General features: G+C 49.1%; 1 protein-coding gene across 6 annotated transcripts in view; it reads left to right on the top strand.

Annotated features, from left to right (window-relative positions):
* The window catches only part of CSNK1G1 (casein kinase 1 gamma 1), an 89,572-nt gene that overhangs the window by 56,148 nt on the left and 17,795 nt on the right, over positions 1-15,629 (top strand). For all 6 annotated transcript variants that reach the window (XM_048956360.1, XM_048956359.1, XM_048956358.1 and 3 more), the window contains 3 exons: positions 9,978-10,129; positions 13,181-13,415; positions 14,947-15,032. In XM_048956360.1, the coding sequence (XP_048812317.1) occupies positions 9,978-10,129; positions 13,181-13,415; positions 14,947-15,032 (473 nt within the window). The remainder of the gene's footprint in view (positions 1-9,977; positions 10,130-13,180; positions 13,416-14,946; positions 15,033-15,629) is intronic.

Below are 15,629 nucleotides of genomic sequence, written 5' to 3'. Positions count from 1 at the left end.
GCTGCTTCATGGGGAGCTCCCTGCCTGCAACGCTTTTCCCCGCAGGAGCTGCAGCAGTGCAGGGCTGTGTAAGTGAGGCCTAATGCAAGATTGCCTGGTAATACCAAATTGACATCCATTTGCACCAAAAGCAACTTGCTTCTTCGGATCCCAGTCCCATGTTTGAACAGTTCCCTGCTTCAATCCCTGGCGCAGACGCTCGCATTCCTTTTAAGCTGTCGGTTTGTTTTCTAACAGCAAGCAAAAGCTCTTTACCTTCATTGTCAAATCTTGCAAGGTGTTGTGAAGAAACTTGCCACTGAAGATAGGTCTGAGGTGCCTCAGCAAGGAGTGGTGACAGGTAAGGTTTCATTCAAATAAAAAAATGATTTTTTGCAACAAAATCGCAACGCATGGGAGGCCGCAGCAGAGTTAGCTGTGCCCTTGAAGAATGTGGTGGACAGCTCCAAGCATTTCTGTGTCATCTGATGAGATGTGGAGCTGGTGGGGTCTGTGAGTTCAGAGCTCGTGATTTACAGAATGAAACACAGTGGGGAATTGCAGCCCCCCCAGCTCCAGCCTGCCTTTGAAAGCAGGCTTGCTGTGGAGCAATGAGGGGCAATGCTTCACTATCTGAAAGTGTGGTGGTTCCCTTGCTTGGAAGGGCTTACTGAACATGTACACTTTAACAGCTCTTTTAACATGAGAAAACTTCCTTGGGCTAAATTTAGGCTTTGCCAATTGAAAGCTATCAGATGTTATTAAAGCAAGGCCCATTAATATTTGAATATGAGCAGCTTCCTTTTTATATTTCAAGAAGTCTTCTTCTGTCTCCTGCTCTTCTGGTATTTGTGGCAGCAGTCACAAAGCCCCAGGAGCATCCTCTGTTTGTGGCAGGGCAGAAAGAGAAAACTGTGCCAGGGAGGTTGCACACAGGTGAGCATGGGGTGCAAAGGGTAGGGGGCTGCCTGCCTCTCAGAACAGCTGATAGTTGATAGGTGTGGTTTGTGTTCTCCAAGCTCTGCCCTGCCTGCTGTTCACAACGCCCTCCTCTTCCTCCTGTCTCAAGGAGATGAGCCACTGCCTCCACATAGGATGGAGCAGTGCTGCTCAGCATGGGCTGTCCCTGGGAGAGGCTGATGGTCCTGTAAAGCATCTGAACTTTGTTTTCCAGGAGATTTTTCTGTAATAGAAGAGCATGGGAGGTTTCCATCAGGCTGCAAGGACTATGTGGGTAACAATTACCTACAGAGCTGACAAATCCTTCAAACGCTCTGACGGTTTGTGTAGTAGGGCTGATGAATGCCAGCCTCCTGAGTTGCTGTGGACAGCACACGTGTGTTTGACTCAGCATCCATCACCTACTGGTTTGGCACTTCTGCAGGAGCCAATGGTGATCTCATGGGTTTTTAGCAGGCATTGTGTTGGGCCCTGTGATAAAGCAGCTCTGATGCAGCATCAGTGTGGGCAGGTCTGCGTGGCTCAGGTCTGGTTTATCTCCTGGTCACTTGAAGCTGGGGCTGTGTGCCTGATAGGCTTTATCCAAATAAATTAGACTGCTCTGGTTTGTCATCAAAGAAGCAAATGCAGTTGGATCAGCTGCTGCCACTCCTTGCGCAGGGCAGTGCGTTGCTGTAGCAATGGGGCTGGGGCACCTCTTGGTCTCTGCACAGAGATGTGGGCCGTAGCTGAGCTGTAACGTCAGCTGTCAAATTTCTTCTGTGTTCCCATTGTGAAGCAGCAGCAGTGTCACTTCGCTTTGCAGCTGGCCAGCACGCTGTAAGCTTCAAGTGCCACTGAACTGCACTGTACATCACTGGCATGTGGGTAGGCTGGGCATCAGTGCTGGCAGGAGTCAGCAAGGGAGATGAGCTGATGAGGGGCAGTGGCCACCTGGCTGTTGGTGCAGTCGAACCAAAGTGTTCCTCCACATGGCAGAAGTGGTTCAGCACACGGCTCTCATTATTGCTGCTTTCTTAGCAGTTTTCATCTCCCTGGAGTCAAGCAGCGTCTTCTGCCAGTGCTTCTGTCAGATCTGAGTGCAGCTGGGTGTTCTCTTGCAGCCTGGAAGTGCTGTTAGTTTTCCTTAAGTATCCTGTAGGTTGTACATGCGGCATAATGAAGCATATTCAGGTAAAATACCCTCAGTCATCCTCATTCCTCTTAAAAAATGAAGGACCCCAAACCTGCTGCTTAATTCCCCTTCAGGGGCGAGAGCTGCTCGTTTAGATGGCTGTGACCAGTTCCTGCTGTACAGGAGCTTCAGAGCAGCTCGTGAAGCTGCCTCACACTGTGGTTGTGTTTTAATTGCTCAAGAGCTTTCTGTGCAAATCTCATTGCTGTCAGTGGGCTGCCTGTGACCCTGCACTTAACCTGCACACAGTTCAAAAGCTGCGGCACTGCAGCTTCCCACGCCTTGCAGCAGAGACACAGCCTCTGCTGAGTACACAAAGAAAGCCCAAAAGCAAAGCAAACGGGACCATGAGGTTAGAGGAATAATTACACCGTGTTAAGCCTTTTGATTTATTCTGCCATCCGTGTCCCTGTGTGCAGGTACGTGGGAAAAGGCAGATGGTTAACTTCAGCTGGAACTTTTGGAGGTGGTTTAAAATAACTGCTCTAATGTTCTGCAGTGTTTTGATTCTCCTGCTAAGCTGGTGCCTTGTGTGCCAGCTGCACCCAGTGCTGGAACAGCAGAATGTGCACAGGCTTTACCAACCTCAAATGCAGCAGTTGTGCAGAGACTGGAGTGAAAGAGACGAAATACAGAAATCGGTTTCCCAAAATCTGCGCAGCTGGATTTGGTTTTTGTGAGTATCAATGTGGGCATCCTGAAATTGCTTCTTTCTTCATCTGTGTGAAGAGTTGTCTAATGGAGTCCAGCCATGTTATCAGGAAACCAGCTTGTGCAGCTCCAGGAGAATGAAATGCCGCCCCTTTTGATAACACAACAATTGGGAAAATTGTTTTTCTGTAACTGAAGTAAAATCATTTGGATTTTTACCAGCAGCAAGAACAAGTATGTTCTTCCTTCTGTCCTCACTACGTCTGTTTTTCTTCTGTTCCTTTTCCTGTACCTTTTTTTTTTTTGGTAGATACAGGCACAAGCTACTCGCAGCACAGCAGGGGTTCAATACATCCTGTATGGCTTGAGAAGGCACAAAATCTGCTCACTTTCTGGAATGAAATTGGAGTCTTGAAGTCTGCTGTAGACACGTGTTGGAGATGAAGTAGCCCTGTCTGCAGGCACACAGCTGTGTGCAGGGTGGCATCTCCTCTCCTCCAAAGCTCAGCTGCAGGGCAAGCATCGGGGGAAGGGAATTGGTTATCATACAAATTTGGGATGCTTCCTCTTGCTTTTTCCCCCAGAGTCTCTGGGGATGCTGATGGGCTCTTTGCTGCAGTGAAGCAGTGAGTCCTGCTGGGCAGTAACATGAAAGCACTTAGCGTGTGCTGGAAAAGGGATGATCCACAGTGCAACTGAAGCAGGAAAAAGATGTTGCAGAATTCTGGTGGCAGAGAGCTGAGTGTCTGGCAGCAGTCAGAGAAAATGGCAACAAGGATGTTGGGAGCTGCAAGGATAGGAGGAGCTTGTGATGATGCTGTGAAAGGGCTGCAGAGCTGCCATCTGTAGCAGGGCGAGTGGCTGGAGCTCTGCAGTATGGAAATGTCCAGAATCAGTGGGGCTGAGAGCAGAGAGTGCCGGCTCCACAGCCGGCTGTGAGGAGGCACACAAAGCTGTGATTACCCAGCAACGATGGTCACCTCTGCGACCTCCATCAGGACAGCAGGAGGAGAGAGCTCTGCATGTCCGTAAGGATGTACCTCAGGAGCACGAAGACGTTGGCAAAACAAAAAGCTTAATTGAAACACAGCATTTTAAATTTCCTGAAGAGGTGAAGAGCACTTGGTTGAGCTTGTGTTGAGTGCCTGGTGACAACTGGTGGTGGATCAAGCTCTTCATTACTTCTTCTAAGGACTCGTCGTGAGTGGAAGATGCTCTTCACGTCTGGATCTGAGTGGTGGGATCTTGGAGGTGACTGGGTTGTCCTCATCACCCAGGCTCTTTGGTTGGAATGGTTCAGTTTCACGTGTCAGTGAAAGGTTTCACTAGTTCTACAGTCTGGTTCTTAATGCAGTGCCACACAGCCCTGGATCTGGACCTTCCAGCAAGGAAATGGCATTACACAGTCAACAGCAGCGTTAGGGAACGTAGCAGCATCTGCGTAAGAAGGCTCATAGGGCCGCGTCCTTCTGGAAGACTTGTGCAGTGCTGGGCTCCTGGGCTAAGCCTGGACTACTGCAGTCTTTCAGCTGAACTGCATATGATCAGGTTAAAACATAGGGTATTTTTGGAGCAGTATGTTGGCTTCCTTTCCCTGGGCTCCCAGACCTGGGTGTCTTTCAGCCCTTACTGTTAACGATTCTCCACTGCAGCGGTTTGGATTAAAAGAGTGCCTGTTCTCAGTTCAGTTACAAATTTACTCTTAATCATTTGAACCCAGAGTGAACCACAGCGAATAAATAACCGTACTGGAAAGAAGTGATTTTGAGAGAAAACGAAATGAAATGAAAGCTTGAAGGGCGTTAGGCTGTAAGGAGCTCTCAGTGCAGCCTGCTCGTTACTGAAAGCCTGGAAGGTTCATGTTGTTTTCATCCAAAAGCCATGCCTTATTCTCGATGGTTAGTTAGTTTATGGCTTTTAGCTTTATTCCTGGGCTTTGAAACCTGCACAGCAAAAATGTTCCCTGGTTCTCTCTGGTAGAGGGATTTTGGAGGCTGGCAGAAGAGAGGATGGCCACTGGATGAGTTTGGACGTTTTTCTTTCAAATATCAGTAGTCCAAAGTGGTCTTAGCAGAAAGCTGTACATAATATGTATTTCATTTTACACTGTCACATTACTCAGAGCTGTCTCTGCAGGTCCAGGTAGGGGCTGCCACATGAGAGCCTGTTTGAGGGACTGGTTTTCAGCTGCGTCCCCAAGGTCAGCCTGATCTGCAGTCATGGGCATCCCAGAACCTGTGCATGGAAATCGAGCACAAAATCAGTGCAGCTCCACTGAGTGTCATGCAGCCAGCTTTGAGAGTACTCCAAAATTTTCATCAGCGTGTTGTCATGGGCACGGCAAAGTACCTGCTACTGACTGCAGGGAGTGAGAGCATTCAGCTCAGCTTCACCCACTGCTGGTAGGAGTTGCCCCGGTTGCACTCAGACGTGCTAAGGAGAAGCAATGTGTGCTAATTGTTTTACTTAAAGTTTTATTTCAGTCCTGAAGCTGAAATGTATGCAATCAAATATTTGAAAGACCTTTAAGGTAACTTTATTCCAAGTAACAAGTTGATCTTAATTTTTCTCCACTATTATTTTTCAAGTCGATACTTCAGAAACCTGAAGGTCAGAATGAGCCTTTGTTATTTCAGCCTACAGAACATGGCTTGGGGGGTAACCTGTTAACCAGCAGAGGTGGAGTGAAACCTGCTGCCCTGGGGTGCTTGAAGAGGTTAGCAGATGAGTTGTTGGCCCAGTCAATGTTGATGGCAAAGTTTCTGTTTCAGCTAGGATTTTATTCTGATTTGAAATTAAGAGAAGGGTAGATCCTCATTAGTGTAATCAGCTTAAGTGGGTTGACTACTCTAAAGCAATTTGTTTAATTTGTTTGAAACATGTTCAATTTTAGCTATAAATGTTCAGCTCTCGCACAGTTGCTATTTATGCTGTTTATCGTGTAATTTTGATTCAGTGATTTGTAAAAATAAACCTTTTTGCTCTGGAAGAGAATCTTGTGACAGCCTGTATCCTATTCATCAGTGCTGCTTTAATATCTCACAGAACTTTTTGTGCATTCATGCTGCAGAGGCACTGCCGTGGCTCTGGATGAGTTTTAAGAGGACTTGTTTGTGCTGCTCATAGCGTGCTTCCTGCATCCAGCATCAGCTGGTTCCTTGATGTCAGAGTGCTCCCCTTCCCTCTGTCTTTGGGTGTCTCATTTGGGCTTTCTTAGACGCGTCTCCCTCTGTAATGGTTCCCAGTTTTGAAACCTGCACGGGTCTTAAGAAAACAATCAAACTTTAATTCTTTCTTGAAATTGAAGACCTCTGCTCCTCATTTGCCTGCGTGACATCTAAGGGCTACATAAACCAGTTTCCAACGGGAGCAAAGAAATGGTGATTTGGAAGCTAACAGTTCACCTGTTACAACTTGTGGTTGTTTCTTGTTGAATTGATGTACAAGGACTCTGTTCTTGCACCTCCACGGATGTCATGCATAGCTTTCTGTACTTGCTCCCTCACCTCTTCTTTGGGTGTATTTTGGGTTGTGCTGTTGTACTAGGTTTATTCCTAGGCTCTCGCATCAGGGCATATTTGCCCCTGCAGACAGTTTCCACTTTGTTCCTGCCGCGTAGGGCAGTTGCTACACGATGTTTCCCTTGGGCATATCATTTGATTGGTATCTGCCTGCCTTTTGCTAGTTGGTAATTGGCCCTGGAAGTGGTTGTGGATGGGCTGTGTGGCTCACACGGCTGACGCCTGACCGCCTGGCTGGTTAGAGCACACAGAATGTCCAGTGGGTTGTTAGAGCTGTTCCTCGTGCCACAAAGCATGTGGCAGAAAGGCAGCACAACCTGAACTGACCGCGATGCTCTTCTGACCCTTGGACTGAAACTTGCTAGGAGATGTACTTTTGTGGTGTTCATCCAGTTCAGCTGCAGCTCTCTCCAAGAGGGTTGCTGTTTGTTGCTGTTCCCTTCCACGTGTCCAAGCTCAAGCAAACACCAAGCTTCTTTGGTCAGCCATTCTCCTGGCCACGTGAGGCCAGCAGGGCGGTGTGAGGCTGGGATCCCTTTGGTGGCAGCCCCAGGAGCTGCGCAGTTTCAGCGCTTTGGGAAACCTGGGGTTGGAGTCACTGGAGCCTGGTGGTAGCAGTCTGGGTTTTGGCTTTGATGTCTGCGTTTGTCTCATTCCGGCAGTGATGCTTTAATCTCCAAAGCGCTGTGCTGGGTTTTCGCTGCGCTCAGCTTGAATTTCTTCCAAGACGCTGCACTGCTGAAATAGCAGAATTTGTCCATGGATTCCAGTGCAGTGATCAGTCTCTGTTTATTGGGTTGATAAACTTTCCACAAGAGTAAGGGTGGAGCAGGACCTCTTACATAGAGTCAAGCCAAATCACTCAGCAGCACAATGGAAGCCATTAAGCAAAGTGCACTGCAGAGTGCTGCTTTTCTTTCCGAAGAAGATCCTGTGTGTGTCATACGAATTTTCTTGTGTTAATATTTAGTGCCATGGAGAAGATCCTTGTTTGGATGTTATTCTGTGTGTTAGTTGGGATTAAGTGGTCGAGGTTTGTATTTGAAGTGTTGAGTTGTATCATTCAGTCCTTGGGATGAGCCCTGTGCTCTTTTTGGCTTTCCATCTTCTCTGACTGCAAACCTCCCCTAGGACAGCTGCACAGCAGTGTCTTCCTTTGACCTTTCCAACCCTCGGCCAACACAACGGCTTTGCATTAAAGACCTCAAGTTTGACTGCCTAGGCAAAAGATACCTTTTCCTTCATCAGCAATCGATCTCCTTTGTTGGAAATATCCTTCTTAAGTATTTAGGGATCTGTGGGTGGTATTTTTGAAGCTCCTGTGGCTCACTGTGACAGTGGACTTGGTGGGACCAGGACACAGTGCTTGTTGCAGAAATAGTCGGGCTGCATTCTGAATGATGGGCATCCAGAGCAGCTGGGCTCTGAACAAGTTATTATGTAGATTTTCTGAGGCTTGTAGGGAGAAGTGGCTCAGGGAAACCTACATCTCAGATACGCACCCTGGAATTATGTAGCCTTATCTGCCCGCTTGGATCCTGCAGGAAGCAGGTACTGCTACTGTTAAAGCTCCTGTTTCCAGCTTTGTCCTTTCCCAAAGAAATACTGAGTATGGACTTGAATTTTAGTGAGTTGAGAGTGCATTCCTCCCAGCTTCACTGTGCTGATGGTGTGGGGCTGGGAGGCTCTGAAGGGCTGGTCACCATGCGGCCTCGGTCACATTCCTCCAGATGCCCTCTGAAAATGAGATGTTTGACAGCGTTTTTATTCTAGCAAAGGCAAGATGCACATTCTTGACCGCAGGCACAGCTGGCAGCAGCACGGCTGAAAACCCTCGGAGAAAATCGAACCCTAAAAATATGCCTGAAACTAAAATAATGTCCTCTGCAGGCTGCCACTTAGGATGCTTTTTTTTAATGTTCTTAGCTACAGCTTCACCTTGTGGGAGCTCCTGCCTAGAGCAGAGCCTTCCCGAGGCTTAATCCCACTGTGAAAGTGAGAAGGGCACTCCAAGCTCTTGGCTCGGAGCACTTGGAGCTGATGGCAGAGCTAACTGCAGGGGCTGGGCCCCAGGGAGCGCTCAGGCTTGCTGTGCTTCCTTTCCCACGTGAAACCCCTGTCGTTGGAGCCTGGCTGCCATTTATCTTCCTGGTTCTCGTGTCCAGTAGGAATTCAACTTTAATTGCAGTGGGCTCTCTTTACCAAGTAAGGATGTAAATGTATTCCTTTTCCCTTGCTCTGGGAATGAGATTCTTAGCCTTCCTTAAGAGCCTGTCGGCAAATTTGTTCTCCAGCACTCCATAATTAGCACGCTCCTTGCCTGACTGGTTTCCTTCCGGTTTGCACTTTTCAGGACTGTTATCATGACATAGAAATCGCAGTGCAAATATTGTGCAGAGAGCTTGAATTTAGAAGTCTCTGTTTTAAGCTTGTCAAGCCTTCAGCACAGGGCTGATGGCATTCAATTGCCATTTGTGTTTATTTGGGGATTTTGGAAAATGTTCAGGGCTGCCTGGGTCAGGTTCCACCATTGCTTTTGGAATCGCTTCCATGTCAGACAGCCCTGCTCTCAGAGGATGCTGCTGCTGTTCATGCTCACTACAGCATAAAGCAAAGGGCAATAGCCTCCCAGGCTCAGGTTGGCGGTGCTGGGCAGATGCTGGATGTGGGACACGAACTCGGGTTGGGCTGGGAATGCCTGCAATACTCCATAATATCTCACTAATGCGTCCTGACGACTGATGCCTAACATGATCCCCTGAGCATGTGATTTAACGAGATTAAAGCCATCCCTCAGTAATCTTTGTCGAGCTGTATTTTGTTCTTTTCATGTAATTCACGGGAGTATAAAATCTGCAATATTTAAGCTCTGGTAATCTCGGTGCCTCATGTATTCTATTGTTGGCAAGTTGATTAGTGCCGCTGGGCAGATTAACGAGCTTTCCTGAACCTGTAGGTGAAGCTGCTCTGCTTCTGACACGCTCCGGTTCTGGCGTTCTCTGCCTTTACCTGCACTGGGCTCGGCTGCCTGGGCACGTCGTGGGCAGATACACAGCCAGAGCCGGGTACACAGCTGCACCAGCAGCCCAGTTCTGGTGGCCAATGATTAGCGAGAGGAGCAGTTAGCTCTGCGCTGCGTTCTGCCCTGGATGGACCCTGATTGTTTCTTCGTGGTGATGGATGAAAACATCAATCTCTGCTCTTTCTTACGAATATAGTGCAGGCAAGCTTTGTGTGACCGTGCTGTGTAACCCCAGCTGGGGATTCGCTTGGTTTGACTGCAGCCCTTTTTCAAACATACCTCGTTTTCTGCAAGGGCTTTGTGTTCCTGGCTGCTCAGACGAGCGCCAGCCCGTGGCTCTGCCTGCTGCTCAGTGCGACGCAGGGAGCACTGAGTTGGTTATGCTGAGGCCAAGCCTTTGTGCTTCCAGGGCCAGGCGCTTTCATGTGGTCACATTATTGCTTTGAAATCCATTTGTCTAATCAAGGGTGTAGCCGAGCAAAGCCTGCACTCATTTGGCCTTTGGTTCATTCACAGTACATGCTGAAACTAATTTGCTTGCCGTGTAAGATCAGAAAGGACGCTCGAGACGTGAAAACCAAGGCTTTGCACAGCAAAAGATTTGCACCCAGGAGAAAGGGTGCCCATGTTGTCCCAGTGACTGATTCCAATCCTTTTCATATTCTTCCAGCTGAAGGGCTTCCCCAGGTTTATTATTTTGGACCGTGCGGAAAGTACAACGCCATGGTACTGGAGCTGCTTGGTCCTAGCTTGGAAGATTTGTTTGACCTCTGCGACAGGACGTTCACTCTGAAAACGGTATTAATGATAGCCATCCAGCTGGTGAGTAAAGCGATTGTGTCAGCTCTCTTAGCCAGCCAGTTCTAAATTAGCTTGGCTTCGCCAGAACAGAACCTCAAGTGGAAAATTGAGGTCACAGATGCACGGTGTTGATCCACACTGACATGGTTTTGGGTGCACAGCATTGTGCTCCTGTGGCCAAGCAGCCTGGTTTTGTTTGAGTGCTCCTGCATCATTGTAAAACCAGTTTATAGTCTTTTTGATTAAATCAGATGGCAAAGCCTTGCATACAGTTTGTATCCCTTTTCATTGCACTCCAGAAACAGTATTACCGTTTTGGGCAACTCTTCAGTGTTCAAAAAAATCATCGTTGGTCTCATAAGCGGTGAGAACAGAGTAGCAATGTTGGATATGTTTTTCAGTATGTGCATGTAACATAAGGTAAAATTTGGGTTGAAACAACATGCATCAAGTTGAATTTGAGTAACTTACATTTCTTACAGTAGTGTTAGAGACATGTCCTAGTACTTACAGGAGTAATTTTATTGCAATGAGACTGCTGGGGAAATGAAGCCTAACACAGCAGGGTCCTGCCTTGTGCCAAGCACTGGGGTGGCAGATCAGTTCTGTACTGGGAGGATCTCCATTGGCACCAGCTGCCCATCCTGTGACCTGGCCTGGCCTGCCTGCTCACCAAGACACCAGGACCAGCGTGGAAAAAGGGGGCTCAGAGTGAATCATGGGGACAGGAAAAGCAATCCCACATGGAACTGGGGTTCTCTGTAGGCAGCACTTCTCCTTTTTCCTTGGGGAGATGTTTGAGGACCTTACCAATCTTTTCAGGAAGAGGTCGTGAGATACCAGCGTGGATGCATGTGCTTAAGGAGACAGATTTAGCATCTTCACAGGTGCTCCATCTCCTTTGCCAGAAGGGTTTGTGGGAGGAGGGCTCAGCTGTCTCCAAAGTGCTTTCTGAAGGGGCTGGCGCTTCCTGCTGCACTGGGACAGAAGCCCTTTGGGGAATGTTGTCTTGGATTTCTGCTAATTCCTATACTAAATCATTACCATTGCTGTGTCACACTCCAGTGTGAGAGAGACATACAAGAAGAGGAGCTGAGCTGTCACATTCAGTGGTGGTTTTGCCTCCATAAATTGTTTTGCTGTTGTTTTTGAGCAGCCAAGGCTGCTTAAGCTGCTGTAATTCTAATCTCGGTCGTGAGGAAACGTGAAACTTCACTGCCAGAATGCAGTGCATCGCACAAGCAGTGCCACTCTGCTCTGGTGTTTGAGATGCCTGGTAAGGATGGATGCCCAACACGCAGGCAGACTTCCCACCACGTGAGCAGCCTGCTGCCACCCAGACAGCAGGGAGGAGCACCTCGCTGCCTCAAGTCCCCGCTGGAGGGGGGAAGGAAAGGTTCTCTGTGGTTGTTTTCGCACACGTGCTGCAGGAGGACTCCTCTGGCTGATGGGAGCTTTTGGGCGCTGCTACTCCACAGTGTGTGCATTTCTGATGCCTCACGTTGCTCGGCTGGGAGCATCGCGTTGGAACCACTTCCTCCAACCTCTGCGTGCAGCTGAACAGACAGAGCGTCCCTGAGCTGTGCAACGCAGGGAAATAAAGCAGGCGGTCACTGAGGCACATAAATCAGAAGTCATGCCTTGGCTGCGCAGGGCTGACAGCCATCAGCTCCCTGCTCCTGCAGACAGAAGCGGGGCAGGCGTCCTGTCACAGGGCATAAGGCGCACCGCTGCCGCAGGACATCTTTCTGACGGGGAAGAGCCTCTTCCAGCCGTCCCCAGCAGCACAGCAGGAGGTGTGCAGGCAGGTGGAAGGAAACCCGCCTGTGCCTGTCTGCGGCAGAAGCACAAAGAGCAGGTTCACCAATAGCTCAGAGTGCTGCTGGAGTGTGTTGTTCCACAGCATCCTCGCTGTCCGGGTTTTTGTCCAAATTGCTGTCATTGCCATTGGCTGTTGCAACAACTGGGCTTCTTCGGTGGCAGAGATGTACAAAATGAGCCAGTCAGGCTCTGCTTGAAAACCTGTTCTGCACGGAGGGGTCAGGAAACCCTTTGTTCCCATTTTAAGGGTTGCAGTTCAATTTGAGCTGCCTCCTGACATACCTGTCTGTCTCCAAACCTGCTGCTGTGTCACGGAGCTGACTCAAGACGTGAAGAATGGCTGAAGTGCGGAGCATCTGCAGCGTCCTGGAAATGATGAGCAGTAATGGCTGGGAGCTGTGCAATCCATTTTCTCAGCGCATTGAAATAAATCACTGCTTAAAACGAGAGGGGAGAGGAGCGGTAACACAGAGTTAGCGACACAAAGGAGAGCTGCTTGCAGGCCTGCTCGAACATCGTTACACATCATTTAGGCATTTTCTGAAGCAGAATTAACAACGCACACTGAGTGAGGTGTGTTGTGAGAGCTGAGGCGGCCCTTCTTCCCTTGGAGCCAGGCGTCTGGCCCTTTGCTTGCTGCTCGGTGGCAGAACACAGATAGTCAAAAGCTGAAAAATACTCCAACCAATTCTGCTTGACGACTGGTGAGATTAATTATTCTTTTTAGTCGGCGTTGAGGAGCGTAAGGCTTCCGCCTGCCCAGATCCCCCCTCCAGGGAGAATTTGGCATGTCTAAGACAGCATATGGGTTGAGGGAGGGAGGTGGTGAGGCACAGAGCAACAAGGGAGGGCTGTGGGTAAGGGAGGAGCTCCTGGTAGCCGGCTTAGCATGTTTAAAATCAATACAAAAAGGCTGCTGCAATTCTCCATGGAATCCTTCCAAGAACGCTGTGCTGGTGGTAGCATTACAGAAGAAAGGGTCCCATTCCTTTTCAGATGAAGTCAGGGAGCACAGGGCGAAAGGTGGGGATGGCAAATTCCTCTTCCAGCTGTGCAATGAAGAATGCCACTGCTCAGGCAGTCACCGGTGCCTCATTCTGCTCTGTTGGTGCCACTTGCACAGTGCCTGTGTGTGCAGGTGGCAGCGGGTGGCTTGAGGAGGCTTTGTGGTGGGCTGCAAAACCTGGCTGCTCTGTTTGCAGGAGAGCAGCTGGGCTGCCTGGGAGTAATGTTTGCTTCGTCCTTTTGCAGATCTCTCGAATGGAATACGTGCATTCGAAGAACCTCATCTACAGAGATGTCAAGCCAGAAAACTTCCTTATTGGCCGGCAAGGCAATAAGAAAGACCACGTCATTCACATCATAGACTTTGGATTGGCAAAGGAGTACATTGACCCAGAAACCAAAAAACACATACCTTACAGGGAACACAAGAGCTTAACTGGAACAGCAAGATACATGTCCATCAACACACATCTTGGCAAAGGTCTGTACGTTCAGCACGAGCTGTGCTGGTGCTGGGGAGCTCTGATGGTAGCTCAGCTTATGGCTCCGTGCCCTTCATACCTTTGCTAACACAGCATGGCGATGCTGTGAGGCTTTTGGGGGTTTGTTGGTTGGTTTTTTTTGAGCAGTTGAGACAGCTGAAAGTGTTGGAACTGGAAGCCTTGTAATTATGGTTTTTGTTAGGAGCAAAACAATAAAGGTAGCAGTCCTGCTCTGATAAAAGCAAGTGGGCAGGCAGTAATTGCCACACTTAGTGGCGACCAAGGAGATCTTTATAGCGCAGCCCCACACCAGCGCCTTTCAGTTTCAGTTGCTGTTCCCTGACCTAATAACCGGTTGGAGAAAATGAATAATGGCTTTCCTTAATGATAGAACTAATTTTAAACCCATCTTCTGTCTCCTCACTCGCTGCCTTGTATCCTTGGAAAATTACATCTTTGTGGCTGAAAGGCAGAAGCCCTTGTTAAATGTTTATAGTCCTTTAAACTCATGAGAGTGGTACGGCGATGGCACAGGGACGGGTCGGAGAGCCTCTCGTTTTGGGGAGTGAGAAGAGATGGGTGCAATTTCTGTTTCTGAGGAGACTGGGGAAGAGATGGAGGAAGTGAGCGGCTGCAGATGGGAGCACCGCAGGGCACTGCTCTGCCACCACCTACCGGCCAGCTGGCCTCCAGGCTCCGTGTGCTCCGTGTTCTGTGTGCGGGGGAGCCTGGGGGAGAGCAGGTCGCTGCCGCTGGGAGGCAGAGACAGTTGGTGAGCAGTGCTGGGGACCCCGCGCTGCTGGGGAGCTCTGGGACCATTCGTCCAGCAAGCAGCGATGCCAACAGGACAGCCTCCTGCTGGTCAGGTTGCCTTTGTTCTCCCTTGTATCCTGTGGCTTGTTGGCAGTGTGGGCCACGTTTTGGTAGATTATTTTAAAGGATGCCTTGCCCTTGGCTCGAGGCCTCCTTTTTATGTTTTTTTACCTCATCTATAATCATAACATCTGCATGGCAACAGCAGCGAGTGTTTCACGAGCAAAAGCAGTGCTAAAAGGAGCTATTTTTAACCCTCTGTGATGCACTGAGCTCCAGAAGCAGCAGGAGATGGCTGGCACTGTGTGCATGTCAGTTCCCACAGCTGGCTGCGAGTGTCCCCTGCCTGCTGCTGCGGGGCTCAGAGGAAGTAATCCAGCACATCCCTTGCACACAGTGCTGGGCATGCTGGCTCCCAGCTCCTATCTTCTAGCTGATCCGTGTGTTTCATGTTCCTTGTAACGAGTTCCAAGTTCTTTTGCACAAGTCCTGAGATTGCACGTTTGAGAAATATGTAGATGTGGCACTGAGGGACATGGGTTAGTGGGCAATATTGGCAGTAGGTGGATGGTTGGACTAGATCATCTTTTCCAACCTTAATGATCGTATGATTCAAGTGAGCATTCCTGCTATAGCTTTCTGCCTGAAATCCCTTTTCCTACTGGCCAGATCCATTTCTGCAGCCGCAGCAATAATTTGTCATCTCTTCTGTTGCAGAGCAAAGTCGTCGAGACGACTTGGAAGCCCTTGGCCACATGTTTATGTATTTCCTGCGAGGCAGTCTGCCCTGGCAAGGACTGAAGGTAGGTTTGAGTCTTAGGTTTTGCCCATTTAAACTCACTTTTCTGCCCAGATGTGAATCTGTCAGGGGAACATATGGAAAATCAGGGCATAGCAGTCCTGTATGTCTGTGAAGTTGAATACTAAGGTGTTAGATTTACCTGCAGAGAAGATGCCAGGCCTGAAGTACATTACCTGTCACTGCAGATTAGTGTTAGCATCACTGAGTCGGTGCAGCTCTGCAGGGAAGGTGCGAGCAAAGGAGCAGCTGGGACAGGGAGGGCAGCAGTGGGGCTGCTGAGCAGTTGGAGCAGCTTAGCTGTAATGTGCACCTGCCCAGAACACAATGGTTGTTTATGAAATTCCGGTGATGGCACACAGTGCCCCAGCTGCATCCAGGGTCGTGTTTGTAACAGGAGCAGTCTGATGGTTTTAGACTTGCCGAGAGACTTTAGCCTGAAAAGCTGCTTTTCTGGCAGAAGTATGGAGCTTGGCTTCCCTCCAGCGACAGCGGACATTCAGTGCTCAGTTCTGGATTGTAAGTTTATGAAATGTCATCTACAGTGCTGAGGGCTGCGAGCAATTGAGTTACAACAGCCACAGCTGACATCCATCAGCAG

Source organism: Lagopus muta, chromosome 10 (genome assembly GCF_023343835.1).
Source record: "Lagopus muta isolate bLagMut1 chromosome 10, bLagMut1 primary, whole genome shotgun sequence".
NCBI classification, from domain to species: domain Eukaryota; kingdom Metazoa; phylum Chordata; class Aves; order Galliformes; family Phasianidae; genus Lagopus; species Lagopus muta.
Note: the sequence above shows the minus strand (reverse complement) of the source record. Positions and strands in the feature narration are given on the sequence as shown.